Here is a 23,935-nt window from a genome sequence, read left to right as displayed (position 1 = left end):
GGCTATCAGTGAAGCAAACAGAGAGATGGGTGCGACAGTGACTCACCAGCACGACTGCGAAGACTGCGGCACTGATGCCCTCGGCCAGCTCGTACTCACCCTCCTCATTGGGCTGCAGGAAGCCGCGCTGCCGGTCTGCACCAAACATCCTGCAATCAATACCACGTGATGCACAGTTTGTGTTTCTTTAACACATAACATACCTGTACATTAAACTAACTACAAAAGAGGCCATTCCACTAATACTGGCTCATTAGTATACTAAGCTGTTCAGGAATTTAACAGGAAGTTATCTTGTGTTAATGTAAATAAACTGCGTACATCATGGACAGATTTTGTAGGAAGCTCGGGAGATCTCAACGCACCAACCATATCACTGCGTAGAAGACATCGCCGGCTTGCCCGTGCTCGTGTCTGCTACGCAGTGATACCACTGGTGTGTGGAGTGGCACCGTGCTGGTATTGCAGTCAGACCATGAGACAGGAGGGAACAGCCTACCTGCCCAGCAGGGTGTCAGGGTGGGCTGTAAAAACCGCAGGGTCCACAACAAAACAAATGCCGTCCACCAGCAGGGTGACCTTGCCGGGGGCTGGAGGCGTGGGGCTCGTCTTGCTGGGCAGAGGGCCACTCATCTCCGGGCCTTTGAAGCTGCCTGCAAGCAGGAAAACAGGACAGCAGCAACAGCGGAGCTCAGCGACCACTTGGTGTCCTTTGTGTTACAGCACAAGACCAGGCATGAAAAGCTCAAACTACCAAGTCTGAGTGACCATTTCTGTTTTTCTGCATCGTTACCCAAAATAACTGCTACAAACCTTCTCTCAAGCTGCTCGCTCTCACAGCCAATGACCTGACTTACCCAGGCGGCACTCCTCCAGCTTTCTCCCCTCCATGTTGCGCCTGTTTGCCCCCTGGAGTTCACTGTTGGTACTGCAGCTTCGGGACCTGTGTTGAGGACAGTTAGTTATTGGGTTCTGGCTTCAGCTCCTTGCGCAGGGTCTCAGCTCATGTGTCAGCTTATAGTGTGGGAAGTCAGAGCAAATCCAGTCAATCCAGAGGGCTGACACAAGCTGGGAGGCCGACTGTAATGGTTATAACTCTACTGGAATCGAGTTCGTCTTAGCGGACACTATCCTGGTCTGGTCTCTGAAGGGGCGAACTGCCTGCTATCTGAACTGACCCATAATCTGAGAAAATGCCCAATTCCTGGACCCGTACTTTTCAACACGAGATCCAAGGACTTACTTCAAAAAATGCATGTAAATGCAACCACAATAGCAGAAATACAGAAGGTAAGCAAGCCGTCACTCTGCAGTCCTTATTATATATAGACAATCACATTTGACTCATTTTGTCGCTTTTCATTATAGCCACCCAACATGGGGTCTTCCTGCTAGGTCCACAGGGGCTGATTCTCCTCTTACTTCATTACTATCAACTATAAAATGCACTACATGGTTTTTGCCAAACGTGACCTTCTGTTAACACTAAATAAAAGCTTACAAGAGTCCCTGTATATAACTCTGTTGAACTTCCCTCGCAGGAGAAGGTTGCTGCTAATTTTGGGTGCCTATTCCTAATCTGCCTGAACCGTTCCTCCTGAAGGGACGTCACCCGTGAAGAGCGACACAGATAAAGGAATTCTTCAGCCCAATTAACCCTTCTAGTGCTGCTTACTGTAGCCTATTCTACCTGTTCAGATGTGTATATATCTGCAGCCAAACCAGTAAATGACACACTTTGTACAGATTTTGTAAAAACTTTAGCTAGTAATTAGTCTATGCCATTTATGCCCTTTGGTATGAACTAGTAGAAGTTTGAGGTTAAATCAAGTTAATGAACAGTGTTCTAGCTTAAAGTGTCACTTATAGCCAGAACCATGAGCACAGTATTTAGATGCCATAAATCAATGGCATTTTATTCTCCTTCTAGTGGCTAGAGGTGTTCTGGAAAATCTCCCTGCTTTGGTTTTTAAGCTGGAACGTAGAACATGCACAGCTTTAATTAGAGCATTAGTCACCTTGTACGGCCAAAAGTATGTGGACACCAGCTTGTATTAATATGAAATTGGGCGCACTTTCTTGCTACAATATTCTCTGCTCTTCTGGGAAGGCTTTCCATTAGACACAGGAACATTGCTGGTAGGATTTGCTGCCATTCAGGTTGGGTATTGACACTGGCTGATCAGGTCCCTTTCTGGGAGCTTGCATGACCTACCACTTTGCAGCTGATCTCGCTCCCAGATGTTTCCACTTCACAGTCACTTCACTTGCGTTTGACCAGGGCGGCTCTAGCAGGACAGAAATTTGGGGAACTGACTTGTTGCAAAGATGGTGCCCTACGATGAGGCCAAGTGGGAAGCCACTAACCTACCTGTACAGCCACCCATTCTGCTGATAATGTTTGTTGCAGGAGAATGCATAACTGTGTGCTTAATTACACCTCCGTATCTGATGGGTGTGGCTTAATTAAGCAATTTCTCTAATTAATTGGGGTGTCCTTTGGGCCATATAATGCACGTCTGTTTTTAGTCTCTTCAAATCACAAACTGTAATGCAGTATTCAGGTGACTATATTACAATCAACACTAAAAGAAGAAATTACTTGTTTACAAAACCTTAAGAGAAGTACAATCTAACATGTGACTGCTGATGTCTACTTTATTTTCTAGATTAGCTGTGAAAATATGTGGATGTATGGAAAGGAGAAAAACTTTCCCAGCACAATAGCAAAGCCACGACCAGTACAGATGATTCTGCACATGTTTACTTGGAGGTGTGAATTTGGGACAGGGTTAGGTAGAGGGCCACAGGAACAGAAAGAGGGGTAGGTAGAGGGCCACAGGAACAGAAAGAGGGGTAGGTAGAGGGCCACAGGAACAGAAAGAGGGGTAGGTAGAGGGCCACAGGAACAGAAAGAGGGGTAGGTAGAGGGCCACAGGAACAGAAAGAGGGGTAGGTAGAGGGCCACAGGAACAGAAAGAGGGGTAGGTAGAGGGCCACAGGAACAGAAAGAGGGGTAGGTAGAGGGCCACAGGAACAGAAAGAGGGGTAGGTAGAGGGCCACAGGAACAGAAAGAGGGGTAGGTAGAGAGCCACAGAAACAAGGGTAGATCAAGGGCCACTGGTTTTAAAAAAAAAGTTGATTCTCATAAACTGCCAGTCCTTTCTGGATTTGAATGGTGGCAGGACGTGACGGATGGGGGCAGCAGATCAAGGCATGGACTGTCTTTTACAGCAGTCAATAGCCCCTTCCACAGCAAGCATACCACCCAGGGCTGTTTTTAAGGCCTCTCAGCTCCCCACCCTCTCCCTCTTATAGGAGTGGAAAGTTTTTATAGGTCAGAGAGGCAGGAAGGAGGCAGACAAAGGCGGCTGTGTGGAGCGCTGATGGAAGGGCGCCCAGCAGGTCATGGGGTCAAACCCCAGCCGAATTCAGTACTCATCAGCTGGGTTCTAAAAAAATAAGGGCAAAGCTGCCAGCATGGCCGAAGGCGCAAGAGGCTGCCAAAAATGAAATGGCAGCAAAGAAAGGAGCGAGTCACCACCAAAGAGACTGCCCCACACCCTATCCCCAGCACCTCGGACCATGTCCACATTGTGACAAGGTTTGTGGTTCGAGAATTGGCCTCTTCAGCCATCTGAAGATCCACAATAAGGACCCCCCAGGTGGACCATCACACTCGACTCCGAGTGATCGCCGATGATGATGATGATGATGATAATTAATGTCATGGAGGAAGCGCTCTTTATCGTCCCACTAGCACAGTACATCTCACTAGGAATGGCAGCAGCTCAGGCTGTGGTATTAAGAACACGTATGATTAAACATCAGATGAGCTAGGGAAGACTTCTTTATTTCCAGTTGTGCATACCTGGACCAAAATTTTCCCAAATAAGTTCTGCTACCAGGTTTCAAATCTGGCTACGTGTGACTCACAGTCAGAGCTGAGGGCAGATGCTGTTTACAAGATCACAAGCAGACACAGGAAGGAACCACGTAGCCCCCGTTTGTGCTCTTCTCAGAAGAATTGATTTTAGATTAATGCTCGCAGAATTCACAGACAGGTCCAAATATGCTGAACCCATTCCAACTGTGCTCAGAACCGGAACATGACACTCATATTAAAACACTATTTCCCACCCTTTATTGACAAATGTTACAGCCAAGCAATGTAAAGCAGAGTCATTGTCAGTGTCAGAAGGAACGTATGTGTGACGGGAATAAGATGATGCAGCGAGAGCTGGGACTGCTGGCTGGATGCATCACTTTACACCTTTAGATACGACCGAGGAAGAAGCCGCCTGACTGACCAAGCAGAGATGGCATCTCAGAATCATATATGTTATTATACACTCACCTAAAGGATTATTAGGAACACCATACTAATACTCACCTAAAGGATTATTAGGAACACCATACTAATACTCACCTAAAGGATTATTAGGAACACCATACTAATACGGTGTTTTACCCCCTTTCGCCTTCAGAACTGCCTTAATTCTACGTGGCATTGATTCAACAAGGTGCTGAAAGCATTCTTTAGAAATGTTGGCCCATATTGATAGGATAGCATCTTGCAGTTGATGGAGATTTGTGGGATGCACATCCAGGGCACGAAGCTCCCGTTCCACCACATCCCAAAGATGCTCTATTGGGTTGAGATCTGGTGACTGTGGGGGCCATGTTAGTACAGTGAACTCATGGTCATGTTCAAGAAACCAATTTGAAATGATTTGAGCTTTGTGACATGGTGCATTATCCTGCTAGAAGTAGCCATCAGAGGATGGGTACATGGTGGTCATAAAGGGATGGACATGGTCAGAAACAATGCTCAGGTAGGCCGTGGCATTTAAACGTTGCCCAATTGGCACTAAGGGGCCTAAAGTGTGCCAAGAAAACATCCCCCGCACCATTAAACCACCACCACCAGCCTGGACAGTGGTAACAAGGCATGATGGATCCATGTTCTCATTCTGTTTACGCCAAATTCTGACTCTACCATTTGAATGTCTCAACAGAAATCGAGACTCATCAGAATCGAGACTGGCTCAGGGTTTTCCCAGGATGGGACCACCCACTCTTTTACTAAAATAAGCCTCTTGGGTTAGTGTGAAATTTCTGATATGAAAAATCTATCCTCTAAGTGCTGATCCTAAGCGGGGTTAGCACAGAGCAGAAGGTGGGGCAGACATACGCCCTGCATGGGGTGCGTGTCCAAAGGACTACACACAGTTTACATACACCAGGTAGCCTAACTCGGGGTCAGCACCGAGCAGAAGGTGGGGCAGACATACGCCCTGCATGGGGTGCGTGTCCAAAGGACTACACACAGTTTACATACACCAGGTAGCCTAACTCGGGGTCAGCACCGAGCAGAAGGCGGGGCTGACATACGCCCTGCATGGGGTGCGTGTCCAAAGGACTACACACAGTTTACATACACCAGGTAGCCTAACTCGGGGTCAGCACAGAGCAGAAGGCGGGGCAGACATACGCCCTGCATGGGGTGCGTGTCCAAAGGACTACACACAGTTTACATACACCAGGTAGCCTAACTCGGGGTCAGCACCGAGCAGAAGGTGGGGCAGACATACGCCCTGCATGGGGTGCGTGTCCAAAGGACTACACACAGTTTACATACACCAGGTAGCCTAACTCGGGGTCAGCACCGAGCAGAAGGTGGGGCAGACATACGCCCTGCATGGGGTGCGTGTCCAAAGGACTACACACAGTTTACATACACCAGGTAGCCTAACTCGGGGTCAGCACCGAGCAGAAGGTGGGGCAGACATACGCCCTGCATGGGGTGCGTGTCCAAAGGACTACACACAGTTTACATACACCAGGTAGCCTAACTCGGGGTCAGCACCGAGCAGAAGGTGGGGCAGACATACGCCCTGCATGGGGTGCGTGTCCAAAGGACTACACACAGTTTACATACACCAGGTAGCCTAACTCGGGGTCAGCACCGAGCAGAAGGTGGGGCAGACATACGCCCTGCATGGGGTGCGTGTCCAAAGGACTACACACAGTTTACAGACACCAGGTAGCCTAACTCAGGGGTCAGCAACCTGCGGCTCGTCTCAGAATCATAGACGCATTCACATTTTCATGTCTTAACGTATTATGATAATGCTTTCATAAATATAAATAATTATGGGTTAATATTTTTTTCCATTTAGATATTTCTTTAGCTACATGTGAATGAGGTGGTCCGGCATGCGCTGCTGTGATGTCTTAACTGTATAATTTACATCTTCCTCAAAGAAATTCTCTACGGTAGTGTTCTTCGGCATCCGAGATTGGATGTAGGCTTCAAAAGTTTATTGGGATTCCTAATTCTTTCATATACTTTTTGTAGTAAATCGTCACCACGCCTTCCCAGGTCTTCATAAAATTATAAAATTTTCTCTGATTTACATATTATAGCCAGCTGAGTTGGGAGTGGTGAGGACATTTTGCACTGAAGTGGAGAGTGATGGGCAGACAACTGCAGAGCCAAACGAAAGGAGGGATGGGGGTGAAGACTATCGTTACAGAACGATATAGTGATATTAGTCACCTTTGCGCTATTACGCTTCCGAGTGATTTAAAACTGAGAGCTCCCCGCCCCAAAATTGTTTTTCTTTATTTTTTGTAATTACTTGTGAATCTTGGGTCAGACATTTAAGATAAAATGGTTCTTTCATTTAAAAAGGTTGCTGACCTCTGGCCTAACTGCACGCCTGCAAACTGACGGAGACCATACTGACTCCACAAACACAAGGCACAAGGGGGATTTAAACCCCCCGACTTGGAGCTGTAGGCAATGTTGCATGCCAACCCAATTTAATATTTTTTAAATATTTTAGTTTTTGGGAGGGACAAACACAAATATAACAATAACACAGCTAAGGTTTACAAAACTATATAAACGTTGCCCAAAAATTATTTTAGCACTCACCACATTCCATTCAGTACTGTGATTACAATAAGATATCTGTGATATTTACTGTCTAATCCAGTCATTGTCTAAAAAAAAGTATGTCAATCAATAAGAAATGCACTAAAATTCCCAATTATGCATCTATAGATCACAGTCAGAAAACTTGGGTAAATGGCTTATTAGAGAAAGCAGAAGAGTCTTAAACAGGACAGGTAGCAAAGTAATCACATTTCTGTGGCCAGTGTGGAGTTCATATTATATATAAGTAGACAACAGCCCTCCTGCTTCTTACATGAACATGGCAATAGGAAATTTGTGGCAAAAAAAGGTTTTAAGGAAGGCATGTTAAAAATTATTATAAATAACGCACATTAGATGATTGGGCAATATCTGTTGTGCCATGACTTCTTCACTGCAAAATCAAACCCGTCAGTCACTCGAGGATTTTTTTCTCTTTTATATTGCAAACATGTAAAGGACAAACTACTGAATGTAATTCCAGCTTTCTGGAATGCCTTACATTTCCTCCTTCTGCAACAGCAGTCCTGACACAAATGACCCCAAATCAGCTCATTTCCAGTGACCCGCAGAGCATGCCACACAAGTATTGTGAATAACAGTTGATGACAAAGTCAAATAGTGAACAGCCAGCCAGCGTCCAACCTGCTTATCATACTGGGTCGTGGGGGGTCCGGAGCCTATCCTGGAAGCAACAGGAGAAACTGGAGTACCAGGAGGAAACCCCACAACGACACAGGGAGAACATGCAAACTCCACACACATGTGACCCAGGCAGAGACTCGAACCCAGGTCCCAGAGGTGCGAGGCAACAGTGCTAACGACTGCACCACCATGCCGCCCCAAAATAGTGAACACAGACTAACGATAATAATAGTCAGCAAAACCAGCAGTAAATATATAAACAAATAATGAATACAACAATAATGGTACATTTAACAAAGGGAATTTATTAAAGTATTAATTGAAAGCTAAGAGACAAAGAGCACAGCATTCCTGGCCAGCCTGACAAGACTTTGTTTGGAGCGGAGAAGTGCAGCCAATCAAGATTCAAGATTCAAGATGCAGCCGTTTATCTTCTGCAATGAAATTAGGATAAATGAAGGCTGCAGACTAAGGTGCTTGCATCAGATGAAGGATTAAAGTGGAGCCACACAATTATATTCAGCTCAGGGCATTTTTCGGATGTATTGTTTTAATGATGCAACAGCCACAAGTGACCCAACCTGATTTTTAAAAATGAATGCCGGACTGTTCTTGGGCAGATATAACTATGCAACATGAATGAAAAGGCAGATTCAACTTCAAAAACATCCAAAAATCAACACTGGTGCACTACTGTTGAACATGATCAAAATCTGCTAATATGAAAATGGAGCCACTTTAGACAGGTGTGAATTTGCCACAGAGGGACACCAAAGGGAATTCAAACAACAATATGCATGGTGATCTTTTTATACACCTTAAGCTTACAAAGTACAGCTTTCCTTTAAGCTCAGCGCTTGTGTCACTCCCAAGAGCCGATCCCCAAGCATCCGAGCCGCAGGCGCCTCGTCTTTCATGGTCGCTGCACTTTCTGACAAAGGAGCAGCCAGATTCCACACATAGCTGAGCTTTCGGCCTCTAATGCAATGCGAGGCGCTCCTTATCGCTGGAAACCACGGGGCGTGCCGCTCTCTCATTCATGACTCAGCGGGGAGCGCTGGCGCTTCTCACCTTTTGGGACGCGGGATTGCAGAGAGCCAGTGCTGTGTGTGCATGTGTATGCTCTGTAGGGACTCCAAGTTCCCCCTCAGTTCAGAGGCGTATTTCTGTGAATCTGTGAACATGCCCTGCTAGATCCATTACCACACTGCAGACAGAAATGAGTCTTTTTTTTTAACACTCATCGCTTTGCACCAAAATAAGCTACCATAAGCCTCATACACTGCTCTGTGCCAAACAGAAGACTGGCATACGATGAACAAAGTGAGACTCCCCGACTGTATCTGTTTACAGAAATCATGACATTACCGCGTCACACTCGAGTTGCTGACATGCCTGAAAATTGCAGATCTCAAAATTTAGCACAATCATGTTATAAGCTGAAGGGTAAACAGTTTATACACAACACAATTACTTTTGCATGGAGTACCCAAGTGTCAATTAACAATATCAACTTAGGAAAAATGTCCATATACACAGATAATATATTTTTATTGCACAAAGAAATGCAAAAAAGAAGTCAGTATTTAAGTGGACACATAATGTTAAGGCTAAAGCATAACATGCTGACAAGCGCCATAAAACAGACGTAGTAAAACAACAGAAATGGCATCAATTCTATCATAATTAATACAGAACAAGAATGAAGCCAGTGGCGACCAGTAGGTGACGCTACACACGATCAGTAGTCCCTATATTCCACCACATGCATCAAATACGTCAAATCCAGTTCTTTGGTGGTCTTTGATCCAATCAAACGTTAATTTCGTTCATTTGGTAATTACTTATAATATTATTACTTACCACTTAATTCGCAAGAAAGAAAAGAAAAACCACATTTCCTCAGCACGTCAGGAAAGGTGGAATTTAAAAAAAGTCTTTTCTCGTCCTATTAGAAACAAAATCGATTGGGCCCATGTTTGCATTCCCGGCTCGCTAGAAAATTTTCTTGATACCCTTGGTATGGGATGGCAGGGGAAGCATTGACGTTTAAGTGTCTCCTATTCTCTTCTTCCCACTTAGTCCACTTGGAAGTCTGTTTTTTTTAAAGTGGTGCTTTTACGCCCAACTTCTAACCAAATTCCGTCTGAAAATAGGGCAGAGCTACTATCCATTACAGAGTTAATGAATGCCCAAGCAGGACTGAACACCCTGATAGATAAGTGCCACTATTGTTGTAAAATTAGATCATCTTGATAACGATCCAGGAGCAACTAAAACAGAAGATCGTTGTACGTATCCCAACGTCCTGTTTTTCTTTCCGACTTTCCCTAAGCTATAAGATGACTCGTAAATTCAGTCGAGTTCATCTTCAACTTGGAATCATCAAATGTCAACAAAGCCGGCGCTGTGTCATTAATTACGTTATAACTACATAAAAAGAACAGAAACAGAAGTAGACAAACTGATTCACATTCCCCACAAAAGCAGTTTCCACAACTGTTAAATAACAAATAATTCGCTGTCAGTATCCTGATACGAAGAACATGCAGTATCGGGAAAACCTGTTTTCTACGTTTCTCCACTTTATTAGGATGTCCACATTCTTAGCTCAGTTTGCTGAAAAACCTATTCCCCTTTCACATCCACGCATTTACAAATACTGCAACGTGCCAGCTTTTTGCAGTAAAATGTCGGATGAGCTTAAGTTTGAACTATGTAGGTTGATCATCTAGTTCAGAGGCATGTGCTGGATCAGTCACGTAGCCGCGCAGTTCGGGCGTCCATACGAACCGATAGTCGCGTGCTTGTGCCGCTAAACGCAGCGTCCAGACGCGGACGCCAAAGCGGGATTTTCAGCACAGCGACCGACGCGCTGCCAAAAACAGGTTCATCATGTTTTCTGATCACAAATCTCTGCGCTTCAGCCAACACAGCGGGATCCTAATGGACTGGGGAATCCGACAAGCCGCCCTGCACCAACACCGCGCTGACTGTCGGTAATCAGAGCGACCTTACCTTCGTTTCATGGCCCCCTTGTGCTACTCAACGCATGACAGGCAAGTGCCCAGCTCACTCTGCGTCGGTATTTTTAAAACTGCTTGCTCATTGAGGTCTGGAGGAAACCTGAATGGCATTTGTCTTGGTTTAAAGTACGCTTCCCCGTTCTGGGCGGTCTCCCCCCCGCTTCCCTCTAACGTACTGTCTACCTCGGCATCTGCTACCAAAATAAAAGTCTGGTACCGCTTATTTGATCCACCAAACACCACATTGTTCAGTACAGTACGTATATTTACGTATATATTTTATATATAATTTTAAAATTAAATGTATTGAACACCTAGATTGGATTTGTTTTACATTAATTTAAACTGTTTAAATTTCTGAGTTTTCGATCTATTTATAAGTAATTTGATGAAAACCTGCCGATGTAGAAATAACAATAAAAAATCTACTGATTTATTCAATTATTATAAAACGGCGATTATTACGAAGTGTGTTTATTTATTAAATGCAACATTTGTGCGATAATTTATAGTGCATTTTGTACAGTCCTTCGAATTAAGTATCTAAATGACCCCATGTGATGTTATGCACATCCAATTACATATGCTTCTGAACTAGTTTAAGATCAGACTTTTTCTTACCTTCAATTTGGTACGGATATTATAGCGCAGGGAGTAAAATATTTTTACTCTGTCATAGGAAAAAAACAGCGAGTTTTAAGATTTTAATGATTATTCTTTTTTCAGGATCATCTAAAAATAAGTTCAAAGTTTACCTCCGTTGCGATTTCCGAAACAATCATAACCATTTTCCTCCTTGCTGTTTAAATCACTCCTAGACGGGTTAGTGAGAAATTTGTGTTGAGCTCTTTTTTTGTTTCATAAATACCACAATATTTATTATACAACAAAATCACATTGCAATATTTTTTAAAAAAAATCCAATACCGTTATGTCATAGTATATCATACAAAATACTTTATTTCTTGTTATGCTATTCTGATCTCTAGCTGGTTCTTCCGACCAGATCGCAATTAAAGCTTGTGTCACTTCATTTGTCCACGCATCCATAATTATTATTATTATTATTTTATTTTTTTTACGTCTGTGATGTAATAGGTCAACCGGAAAAGCCACTAACAAGCTGAAAGAGGCCACGTATTGTAACGGAGTCGGACATACTAAGGTCAATCGATTCCTCTCCCGTGCATGTATACTGGGATAAGGGCAGTAGTCCTATTAAATGGCATAGTCGAACAATAACCGTAGCTCGACTTAGCTGTGCATGGATATTTACTGATTTGCTCTTCAGTGAACTGCTACAGGGCACTTTAGCTATAGATCAATTGTTTTTGAACCTAGTTACTGTAACTAGACTGGCGTCATTCCCCAATACGAACAAAGTTTTCAGTATAGTGGTTATATCAAAGTTGTTCAACACAGTCTAATAAAAAATAACAAAAGGTGATCAAATATGATCCAAAACTGTTAGTCAGCTCTAACAAGGCAGTGACAGGCTTTTCCAAGAATTTATTTGTGGACTGAAGAGACAAAAACAACAACACATTAAGGATCGGCAGTAAATGATTAATTTAGAGCTGCAATACTTAATCCATCATAAATATAATTGTCATGTATGTTGGGTGTAACATCTTTCCGTATTACAGCAAAGAACAGGAGTAATATTAACCAAATGTGTCCCATAATGTATCGTGAAAAAATACACTGCTCAAAAAAATTAAAGGAACACTTTTTAATCAGAGTATAGCATCAAGTTAATTAAACTTCTGGGATATTGACATGGTCAGTTAAGTAGCAGAGGGGGCTATTAATCAGTTTTTGTGTTAATGAAGTTAACAACAGGTGAACTAGAGGGCCAACAATGAGACGACCCCCAAAACAGGAATGGTTTGGTTCAACAGGTGGAGGCCACTGACATTTTTCTCTCCTCATCTTTTCTGACTGTTTTTTCACTAGTTTTGCATTTAGCTACAGTCAGTGTCACTGGTACCATGAGATGATACCTGGACCCTACAGAGGTTGCACAGGTAGCCCAACTCCTCCAGGATGGTGCATTAATATGTGCCATTTCCAGAAGGTTTACTGTGTCTCCCACCACAGTCTCAAGGGCATGGAGGACATTCCAGGAGATATGCAGTTACTCTAGGAGAGATGGACAGGGCTTAGAAGGTCCTTAACCCATCCGCAGGATTGGTATCTGCTCCTTTATGCAAGGAGGAACAGGAAGAGCACTGCCAGAGCCCTATAGAATGACCTTCAGCAGGCCACTGGTGTGAAAGTCTCTGAGCAAACAACCAGAAACAGTCTTCATGAGGGTGGCCTGAGGGCCCGATGTTCTCTAGTGGGCCCTGTGCTCACTGCCCAGGACCGTGGAGCTCGATGGGCATTTGCCATAGAATACCAGAATTGGCAGGTCCACCACTGGCACCCTGTGCTTTTCACAGATGAGAGCAGGTTCACCCTGAGCACATGTGACAGAAGTGAAAGGGTCTGGAGAAGCCGCGGAGAACATTATGCTGCCTGTGACATTGTTCAGCAAGACCGTTTTGGTGGTGGGTCAGTGATGGTCTGGGGAGGCATATCCATGGAGGGACGCACAGACCTCTACAGGCTAGACAACAGCACATTGACTGCCATTAGGTATCAGGATGAAATCCTTGGACCCATTGTCAGACCCTACGCTGGTGCAGTGGGTCCTGGGTTCATCCTGGTGCACGATAATGTCCGGCCTCATGTGGCACGAGTATGCAGGCATTTCCTGGAGGATGAAGGAATGGATACCGTTGACTGGCCCCCATGCTCGCCTGACCTAAATCCAATGGAACACCTCTGGGACATTATGTTTCAGTCCATGCGACATCACCAGGTTGCACCTCAGACTGTCCAGGAGCTCAGTGATGCCCTGGTTCAGATCTGGGAGGAGATCCCCCAGGACACCATCCGTCGTCTCATTAGGAGCAGCCCCAACATTATCAGGCATGCCTTCAAGCATGTGGGGGCCATACAAACTACTGAGTACGATTTTGAGTTGCTGCAATGAAATTTCGGCAAAATGGACCAGCCTACCGCATCATTTTTTCACTTTGATTTTCAGAGTGTCTTTGAATTCAGCCCTCTGTAGGTTGATCATTTTCATTTCCATCAAACGATGTGGCATCTTTTCGTTCCTAACACATTACTCAGTCCATATCAGTATAGATATGCAGCATGATTTTTTTCCCCATTGAGATCTGATGTGTTTTCAAAGCGTTCCTTTAATTTTCTTGAGCAGTGTACATTTGGCTGGCTATACGATAGAAAAGGAAAAGGAGATATGAAGTTATACAGTTCCTGAAATGTAAACGAGGTAGATGTGAAGTCATACAGCACATCAAATGTAAACGAGGTTGATGTGAAGTCATACAGCACCTGAAATGATTGGCTGCTGAGGTGGAAGTCATGTGGTTTGAAGCTCATCTAATGTTATCTCAATGGGCAGGAGATGGCGCAGTTTTTGGGGACCTGAAAAAAACAAGTCTATGCTGCTCTGCTTCTAAGTGGCTATTAAACCTGAATTCTCTAGTGATATGACCTGTGTAGCTGTGCGGTGTTAGCGGTGTGGGGATTCGCCTGTGAAGCAGAGTAATAACTTCACACACTGTGCAGTTCTTGCTGGGCTAAACTTGACTAAATGTGGTGTTCAACTAATTAAAAACAATGCAGGAAAAACACATACAAGATTTTAATCTAAAATGAGAGCATGAAGAACCATAATCTTTTTATTATATAATTATATTATAGTTTAATTAAAATATAAAGATTTTTTAAACATATTTTAGACAACAGCAAACCCAATCTGAACAATAGGTAATTGAAGGAACTTGTTAATAATGAATAATTTCCTCCTGTGATATCTGAACAATGACAAGTTCAAAACAAAGAACAGAACTGAGGAATGTGGCCAATTTAGTGCCGTCAACACCACTGCTCCGGGCTTTAACCTGCAATAACAAATGAGAGTCACTTATTTAATATACAGAGTGATCTACTAATTTTTCCATAAAAATTATCCATTGCTGGGTATTTAAATGTCATATGACCACAGAAGATATCTGCAGTGTGGTCCTAATTGTATGAAAGGTATCCATAAACAGGTGCCTTTCTGTTCATTGTGGTGAACTAAGTGAAGTAACTTCCAGTGTTATTTGTATGTGAAGTCTGCCATCTGCCAAAGCAACCTGTACGAAGACACAGCTTCTATGCCATATATTAAAACCTGCAACCTTTTAATTACACTTCCTGTTCCCTAACCATGTAGCTTTTTCCAGGGGGCAGCCTTGTCACTGGCTAATGTGAAAAAAGTAATTAAATAGACATATAAAATGGTGTTGATGTGGATGGCAGGCTGTTAAGCTTTACTGACTTGGTGCCCTTTTCTGCAGTGTACAACAGGAAACCCTTTCTGGGATTTAAACTGACCCAAATAATCTTCTTTGTTCTACTGTATGTCAACACGCGGGAATAACTCTGTCCATTTCTAGTCATACTCCAGCAATCTCACCGGGAGAAGGAAGGAAGGGATTAAATATTAAAGATCGGATTTTGAATGGCTGGTGAATGATTAACTGCTGTGTTTGTGTGTGTTGTGCTAATGAACAGTTTCATGTCAGACAGTCTACCTTTACAAATCCAGATCAGGAGTCAAAGCTGGACCTGGTACATCCCTATTCGGCTGCTCATGTTCTAAGGTCCTCTGATCAAGGGCTCATTGTTGTTCCGTGGACAAGACTTAAAACGCGTGGTGATTTCAAGTTGTCGCCCCAAGGTTATGGAATGATCTTCCTCGGTCATTGCGTCTTGCAGATTCAGTTGAAGGTTTTAATGGGCAGCTAAAAACTTGAAGATTTTGGTAAAATGTGAGCCAATCCTGTGAAATCGTGTTTTGTAATGTCTTATCTGTTTTTAATAGGTTTTATATGTTTTTCTGTTTTGTTTTATGTTTTTGGTTCTGTTTTTTCTTTTGTACAGCACTTTGTGACTGCTTTATCTGCGAAAGGCACTTACAAGATAAAGTTTACTTACTTACTTAAAAAGTATAACAACAACAAACAGTTTAATCACACACCAGAGACAAAACACTATACTAACTCTTTGTTTGAATGAACTGAAACAGGCTGCATATTTACATGAATTTTAATACTTGTAAATTAAATTTAGTCCAAAAAAGACAAGCAATAGTTGTGGCATTAAAAAACACTGAATTGTATATTAAGGCCAATGCCCTCTAAACAAGAGTTTGTGCAACATCAAAAAAAGGCTTTAAACGCTTCAGAATCGCTCCCATTACGCCTTGAGGCTGCAAGTACAGTGATTAAATCACATAACTAGTAACAAAAAAACCAAGGAGGATCTATCCTACCTTTCAGTGACTCACTTGAATATATGACTTTAAGGACATGAGTCACTCTGTGTAAGAGAACCTGCTATGTCACTGTTCAGTAAGGCTCATCCTGAAATATGAGTGTATGAGGCGACACAGTGATGTAATGGCCAGTGATGTAACGGCCAGTGATGTAATGGCTATCTCTGCTACCCAGACCTCCAGGCTTTAGGGTGTCATTCCTACTCCAGCTCTGTGTGTGTGATCTTTCCAGGTTTTCCTGGAGTTCTGCCTGTTTTGTGTGTGTGTGTGTGTGTGTGCGCATGCATGTGTGTGTGTGTGTGTGTGTGTGTGTGTGTGTGTGCACGTGCATGGTTTCCCCTGCTGTGCACTGGCAGCCCCCCTACGGTTTCACCGTTCCCCCTGCTGTGCACTGGCAGCCCCCCTACGGTTTCACCGTTCCCCCTGCTGTGCACTGGCAGCCCCCCTACGGTTTCACCGTTCCCCCTGCTGTGCACTGGCAGCCCCCCTACGGTTTCCCCGTTCCCCCTGCTGTGCACTGGCAGCCCCCCTACGGTTTCCCCGTTCCCCCTGCTGTGCACTGGCAGCCCCCCTACGGTTTCACCGTTCCCCCTGCTGTGCACTGGCAGCCCCCCTACGGTTTCCCCGTTCCCCCTGCTGTGCACTGGCAGCCCCCCTACGGTTTCACCGTTCCCCCTGCTGTGCACTGGCAGCCCCCCTACGGTTTCCCCGTTCCCCCTGCTGTGCACTGGCAGCCCCCCTACGGTTTCACCGTTCCCCCTGCTGTGCACTGGCAGCCCCCCTATGGTTTCACCGTTCCCCCTGCTGTGCACTGGCAGCCCCCCTATGGTTTCCCCGTTCCCCCTGCTGTGCACTGGCAGCCCCCCTATGGTTTCGCCGTTCCCCCTGCTGTGCACTGGCAGCCCCCCTATGGTTTCGCCGTTCCCCCTGCTGTGCACTGGCAGCCCCCCTATGGTTTCGCCGTTCCCCCTGCTGTGCACTGGCAGCCCCCCTATGGTTTCGCCGTTCCCCCTGCTGTGCACTGGCAGCCCCCCTATGGTTTCCCCGTTCCCCCTGCTGTGCACTGGCAGCCCCCCTATGGTTTCCCCGTTCCCCCTGCTGTGCACTGGCAGCCCCCCTAGGGTTTCCCCGTTCCTCCTGCTGTGCACTGGCAGCCCCCCTATGGTTTCCCCGTTCCCCCTGCTGTGCACTGCCAGCCCCCCTAGGGTTTCCCCGTTCCCCCTGCTGTGCACTGCCAGCCCCCCTAGGGTTTCCCCGTTCCCCCTGCTGTGCACTGCCAGCCCCCCTAGGGTTTCCCCGTTCCCCCTGCTGTGCACTGCCAGCCCCCCTATGGTTTCCCCGTTCCCCCTGCTGTGCACTGCCAGCCCCCCTAGGGTTTCCCCGTTCCCCCTGCTGTGCACTGCCAGCCCCCCTAGGGTTTCCCCGTTCCCCCTGCTGTGCACTGCCAGCCCCCCTATGGTTTCCCCGTTCCCCCTGCTGTGCACTGCCAGCCCCCCTAGGGTTTCCCCGTTCCCCCTGCTGTGCACTGCCAGCCCCCCTATGGTTTCCCCGTTCCCCCTGCTGTGCACTGCCAGCCCCCCTAGGGTTTCCCCGTTCCCCCTGCTGTGCACTGCCAGCCCCCCTAGGGTTTCCCCGTTCCCCCTGCTGTGCACTGCCAGCCCCCCTAGGGTTTCCCCGTTCCCCCTGCTGTGCACTGGCAGACCCCCTAGGGTTTCCCCGTTCCCCCTGCTGTGCACTGGCAGCCCCCCTAGGGTTTCCCCGTTCCCCCTGCTTTGTACCCATTGCTGCCTCTCCTTGTGACCCTGTACTGGATAAGCGGCTGGAACAATAACACTAAGAGTTTACCCTCAGGCACACATGATAACAGGAAGTAACCAGGATGAAAAAACAGGAAAATAGCAGAACAAAAGAAAAAGCGAAAAGCATTGTCTCTTTGCGCTCCCATGCCTGCCGACGTCACAGGCCTTGTACAGTGCATTTAAACAGACCTGCCCTCAGTGATACAGCTGAGTTTTTTAAATAATGCATTCAAACCAGCTTCTTCTCGTCCAGTTACTTGAAACATATTTGAAAACATGGCCACCTTCAAAGCTCCACTTTTATCAATAATCCTGTGACATCACTAGAAGACAATTCCGGGGGAAAGTAGCAAAATCATGAAGACTGTCAGCAGAAGGGCTGTTTTTCATGCGGCTTTATGGAATCGTGCTCAGCCACTCTGTTAAAATATGTCATGCAAACAATAACAAATACAAACACTGTGATAACATGTATTTTTGGAAACATTGGGGTGTCATAATAATTTCCATTATTACAATTGGTTTAATATTTTCAGTCTAAGCCCTTTTCAGTGCCCCTGTGCCAAGTGTCTGACCCCCCCCCCCCATGAAGGCCGCCAACACCCCCCTTCACTGTGTGCTATGGTGAAAAGGCTCACGTTATTATATTATTATATTATTATTATTATATTATATTATATTTTCTTAAGAATCAAGAAAATATTCTTAACACATAACCTTAACTGCTTGAGTAAATCACTTGTTTTATAAAGGTGTAAGCAGCTATAGGTACATATGTATGTATGTATGTGTAGGTATGTATGTATGTATGTATGTGTATGTATGTATGGGTGTATGTATGTACATATGTGTATGTATGTATGTGTATGTATGTATGTGTATGTATGTATGTATGTGTATGTATGTATGTATGTATGTATGTGTATGTATGTATGGGTGTATGTATGTACATATATGTATGTATGTGTATGTATGTATGTGTGTATGTATGTACATATATATATGTATGTGTGTATGTATGTACATATATGTATGTGTATGTATGTATGGGTGTATGTATGTGTATGTATGTATGGGTGTATGTATGTGTAGGTATGTATGGGTGTATGTATGTGTAGGTATGTATGGGTGTATGTATGTACATATATGTATGTATGTATGGGTGTATGTATGTGTAGGTATGTATGGGTGTATGTATGGGTGTATGTATGTACATATATGTATGTATGTGTATGTATGTGTATGTATGTAACAAATTAGAAAATGTCGAACATGGGTTAAATAGGATAAAACTATATTATTATTTTAATACAGGAATAGGAAGGTGGAACAGTGGTGATGGAAAAGAAATTGAATTGCTGTAGTCTTAGAAACATGTGCAAAAATTGCTTTTTATTCAGTTTGTCAGTTACGTATTAAACATTTTCATTTATGTTAAATGCGTATCTATGTATTTTTAAATGCAACAAATCATGTACGGCTTCACACGAAAAGCAAGATGATCCATTTAAATTGCTTTCATTTTCGTGATTGTCGAAGAACGTTACTTTTTTACAATACTGGTCTTTAGTGGCCTCTGGCGGCTGTAATGAGGTGGTTTTTCTACTGTTGTCCAAATTCGGAGTTACCGACGAATATGCACTAAACGATTTTTGTGATTTCGTTCAACTAAAACATTCGTTCACCTCCGACATTGAGCTCCTAGGCCCACTTCTGCACCCCACATCACAGGACAACTTCCACAGCTGTCCTACCCCCGAGACAACATGCCTGCTTAAATGCATTTTTATATATTTATATATGTGTGTGTGTGTGTGCGCGCATGTAATTGGGCTTTTTAATTAATTAAAAAGTTAACTTTCTTTGTGCATGTTTTATAATTTACATATAAAGGTATCCGTCGGCGTCCGTATTTGGAACCGGAACCATCAGACGCAAGTCAATTTGGGTTTATCTCGGCAGGGTTAACTTTGGTCAGCTGGCTGTCGTGAGATGTTCATTTCGAGACGTCTGCACACACATGCACACGATTTGCATGTATGTAATTATTTCATTACCCTGTAAATAGTCTGTAGGGTTTGCAAACTACCCCATTGCTTTGGATGTAGCTTATTTTAGATTTATAATGGAATGATAGTGTAGCGCGGACAGTGCGGCAGATTGGACTGATGCCAGCCTTGTAAATTGTTCTACGTAGCGGCTTGCGTTGTAATGTAAATGTGCTGTGTTCTTATGTCACGTATAGTGTTGCATGGTTGTCTTTTGTACATAGCGTGTCGGTGTGTGTGTGTCTGCCCACCGCGCATATTAGGAGTACGCGGGGTGACTGGCAGGGTGGGCAGTGCGAATGCGTTGTTAGTAGAAATGGTACAGGAATAAAAGAACGCCCTCAAGTGTCCAAACCCGGAGCCGTTTCGGCCTTATTATTACCAGCAACATGGCTCGCCGACGCACTTTTTCAATACACATTGTCTTAGGATTTCTTGCGTGAGCGTGACAGTCAGGAAGCGTGAGTGTCACGCCAGATGCTTGAGAGTTGGCGACCTTGCTCGATAGTTCAATAATATAGGACTGCAGCCACCCTTCTCAAGCCCCGCCGCTCTCAGGCCCCTTCTGGTTCACGCATGCACAGAACAATTCGCCACTCTTAGAACCCCGCATGCGAAAAAGAGGATACAATTTTAAAAATAATCATCATCTAACGACATTGCTTCATTACTGTTTTAACCCTGATGTAAATCTATTTCACGTATCCAGAATGAATAACGCAATCGGTAATGCGGTAGATGTTTCCAAATCTTTATAACATATTATAACTTAGGGTTTTAAGCGCTCAATAAATATCTAGGCACGACTTTGACAAGTTATCATAGACAACTGCTGATAACAACAATGCTGTTTTCGTTTTTTGTGTGAATTTTTATGCATGAACAGGAAGAAATAAAATGAAGATATAACATGTTTAGATTTATAATACTTTGCCAATCGTGAAACATATATCGCGCACAAATATATGCCTAGGACATTTTTTCTAAACAGATAAATTTCACTTCGGAAACTCATGAAACGGATCATGAACGTATTTCTTTGTTGTCTGCGCATGCGTCAACCCAACCGGAAGGGGCCCGAGAGCGGCGGACTGGGGCCTGAGAAGGGCGGTTGCTGCTGTATGCTTCTCCTATGAATTATGGGGGAGAGGCAAGACATCAAGCACAAAAGCAAAATGTGGAATTTTTGCCGGCAAAAGTATTGCAGATATTTATTTAGAGAAGTCGGACTCATTCGGTAGTCTTACTAATGTGTATCGGAAAGATTATGGTTTCTGCTTCCCGTGGGCAAGTGGGTTAAGGTGAAAAGAGTTGTGAGGTGAAAACAGATGCATGTTTATTATTGGGGGCGAAATTTGCTTAATATCTTTTTAACACACAAAACAATAATCTGAAACTATATTGTTTTCTAGCAAATAGACCATGGGAATTCCTGCCTGGAGTGGCAATTATTGCTCTACCCTGGACTGTAAAGCACTGCAAAGAGTGGTACGTTCAGCTGAACGCATCGGCAAGGCTGGTCTTCCTTCTCTGTAGAACATTACTTCAGGCGGTGCCAGAACAGAATTACCAGAATCAGTGGGAAAATTCACCCCACCCGAACAACCAGGGTTGGCTAAGTTACTTTAAAAATGTAATCTGGAACAGTTACTAGTTACCTCTGGAAAACAATGTAATCTAAGTATCTCAAAATAAAAGTAATGTAACAAACTACTTTAGTTACATTCATATTACATGAATGCCAACTAAAGACAAGAGTAAATAAATGTCAAAAAGATAATTTTTTATTAGGCAATGCGGTAAACACAGGTAAAGAACAGGTAAAACTATGTGTACAACGGAAAGCAGTTTAGTATATAATAACCACAATGCAGAAATTATCCTATTCTATACGAGGGGTTAAGGACAGACGGTGTATCCATGTGAATTGCGACTCTACAGATAAAACCGAATTCATGTAATTGGGCTATACAAATAAAACTGAATTCATGTGATTGGTCTATACAAATGAAATTGAATTCATGTGATTGGGCTATACAAATGAAATTGAATTCATGTGATTGGGCTATACAAATGAAACTGAATTCATGTAATTGGGCTATACAAATAAAACTGAAGTACGGTACAGTATTGTATTAATTTGTAGAAATAGTATTGTAATGCTGGTAACTGATGTACCTGTCCAGCTTTGTGTAAAGTGCATAATACTTTGCTAACTAACTTTGGATATCGAAACCTGGATCTCTGCAGCTAATGTTAGCTGTTGGTCTTATAGTCTTCTACATGTTTATTTAAATTTGATGCTGAGGTCTTTGATGTTGCTAGTATTTTCACAGCTGGATAACATAATAGGCATTGCACTGTGACTGTGATTTCCCCTATCCTCTCTAAAATCAAATTTCCATGAACTAAATAGATTTTTTGATGGGCATCCGTCTGGTATAGCAGTGTAGTTCTCGTCAAATGGAGCGTGGTAAGAAAAATAATCATTTAAAAAAAAAAGAGAGCAGAGGTGGGGCCTGGAGCCAGCCACGGGTGGGAGGGGCTTATGGTTAGCCAAGCTGGAGTTAAAGGCCTTGCTCAAGGCCCACCAGTGAAATCACTCTACTGACAATGGGATTTGATCCGGCAGCTTTCTGCTGAGCCACACACCTTCTTTTCATAATAAGGAACGTTAAGCCAGGCAAAAGTGAGAACTGCCGTGCCGTGTGGGGGCTGTGTGGCTCAGCGGTTAGGATGCTGTTCCTGTGATCGAAGGTTCATTGGTTCATGTCCTGTGGTTTCACTGCTGGGCCCTTGAGAAAGACCCTTAACCCCCTTAACCCTTGACCCTGCTTTCTCAAAAAATATATGGATAGATATTTACTAATTACAACAGTGAGTGTGCTATACACCTGTCATCCATGGCAGATGGCAGATATACAGAGGTGCGTCCTGTCACCGATAATGCAGAGAAAATGCAATTGGCCAAATTTATGATCTACACAACAGATGTCTCTGGCGCAGGCGGTACGTATTAGATTTTGATTGTACGGTCCTAGTAATTGAACAAGATATATCAACTAGTGATGGGTGAATTACTGTTTTTTGGGACACAGTTCGTTTGATTCAGTTCACCTACAAGATTTGCTCTGATTCATTCACCAACTCATGCAGTGGCACTTCCTGTTTACGTAAAATAGATCTGAAGCACTTATGTTCCCATACTTCAAAAAGTAGGCTATTATTTAGGCTAAATAGTGTTAAGGTGTAAGCTAAAAACTACCAGTAAGTCATGTAAGAAAAATAGCATTTGTTATTAAACTATAATCTTGGTTTCTCAGCATTGTACCTTAAATACTGATGTTTGTTGCAAACGCAAACCTGACAGCTCATCACACAGTTAGCTAACAAGCCCAAACACTAACAAACCTTGGTGAAAAGAATTTTAAATCGTGAAAATGTTGCATCTCTAAAATCCAGTTGCATCATATAGGAAGACACTGCACTAGAATCATCCTTTCTGGCTTGGTAAATGAACAGCAAAGGGAAAAGTGTGGATGAAATATTTGTATTCACGGATAAGTACAGTACGTCTGATAAATTTCACGCTTATTATATTTTGTTTATGATCCTATTTTCCCCATGTAATGGTGATTTAAAGAATTACACAGAATTGCTCCTTTAAACGTTGCTTTGTTCTGCAATGTTAATGCCACAGTACTGTGCCTTTTGTTTGTTGTTTTTACAACCAAATCTTGTATCTGGTTTGATCGCACATTTCTGAATGTGTCATAAACATAAACTAAGCTAAAGTGAATTGAATTGTGAAGTGAGTTGCACGCAACAATTACTATAATTGTGGGTCTTTTCCCACAAAATTTAGGAATTCATAAGTGAAATACTAAAGTGGAGTATATATTGACATTACCAAGAAATGCAATTGAAATGAAATCAAAGAAATGCTGTTTTACAGATTATTTAAAATAGAAAAAAAAACAGAAAATGTTTTAAACTGTATTATTATCCAAATTATATGTATTTAAACTGTGTTTAAATACATATAATATACACAAGTTCATATTAATATTTG

The 23,935-nt window shown here is 43.5% G+C and overlaps 2 protein-coding genes across 7 annotated transcripts in view; one reads left to right on the top strand and one right to left on the bottom strand.

Moving 5' to 3' along the window:
* kctd20 (potassium channel tetramerization domain containing 20) overlaps positions 1-10,792 on the bottom strand; it is a 15,645-nt gene extending 4,853 nt beyond the window's left edge. For 2 of the 5 annotated variants that reach the window (XM_023793589.2, XM_023793593.2), the window contains exons 1-4: positions 9,453-10,012; positions 858-943; positions 500-653; positions 47-149 (exon numbers count right to left, since the gene is read on the bottom strand). In XM_023793589.2, the coding sequence (XP_023649357.1) occupies positions 47-149; positions 500-653; positions 858-943; positions 9,453-9,487 (378 nt within the window). In that variant the 5' untranslated portion in view covers positions 9,488-10,012. Of the gene's footprint in view, positions 1-46; positions 150-499; positions 654-857; positions 944-2,215; positions 9,432-9,452; positions 10,013-10,607 lie in introns of those variants that run through there. The other 3 variants (XM_072713291.1, XM_023793590.1, XM_023793591.2) reach the window with 3 other exon arrangements.
* LOC111834369 (FYVE, RhoGEF and PH domain-containing protein 2-like) overlaps positions 10,510-23,935 on the top strand; it is a 27,847-nt gene continuing 14,421 nt past the window's right edge. For both annotated transcript variants that reach the window (XM_072713289.1, XM_023793576.2), the window contains exon 1: positions 10,510-10,648. In XM_072713289.1, the coding sequence (XP_072569390.1) occupies positions 10,642-10,648 (7 nt within the window). In that variant the 5' untranslated portion in view covers positions 10,510-10,641. The remainder of the gene's footprint in view (positions 10,649-23,935) is intronic.

The sequence above is a fragment of the Paramormyrops kingsleyae genome, chromosome 6 (assembly GCF_048594095.1).
Source record: "Paramormyrops kingsleyae isolate MSU_618 chromosome 6, PKINGS_0.4, whole genome shotgun sequence".
Classification (NCBI taxonomy): Eukaryota; Metazoa; Chordata; class Actinopteri; order Osteoglossiformes; family Mormyridae; genus Paramormyrops; species Paramormyrops kingsleyae.
The sequence above is the reverse complement of the archived record's forward strand: the minus strand, read 5'-3'. Positions and strand labels throughout refer to the sequence as shown.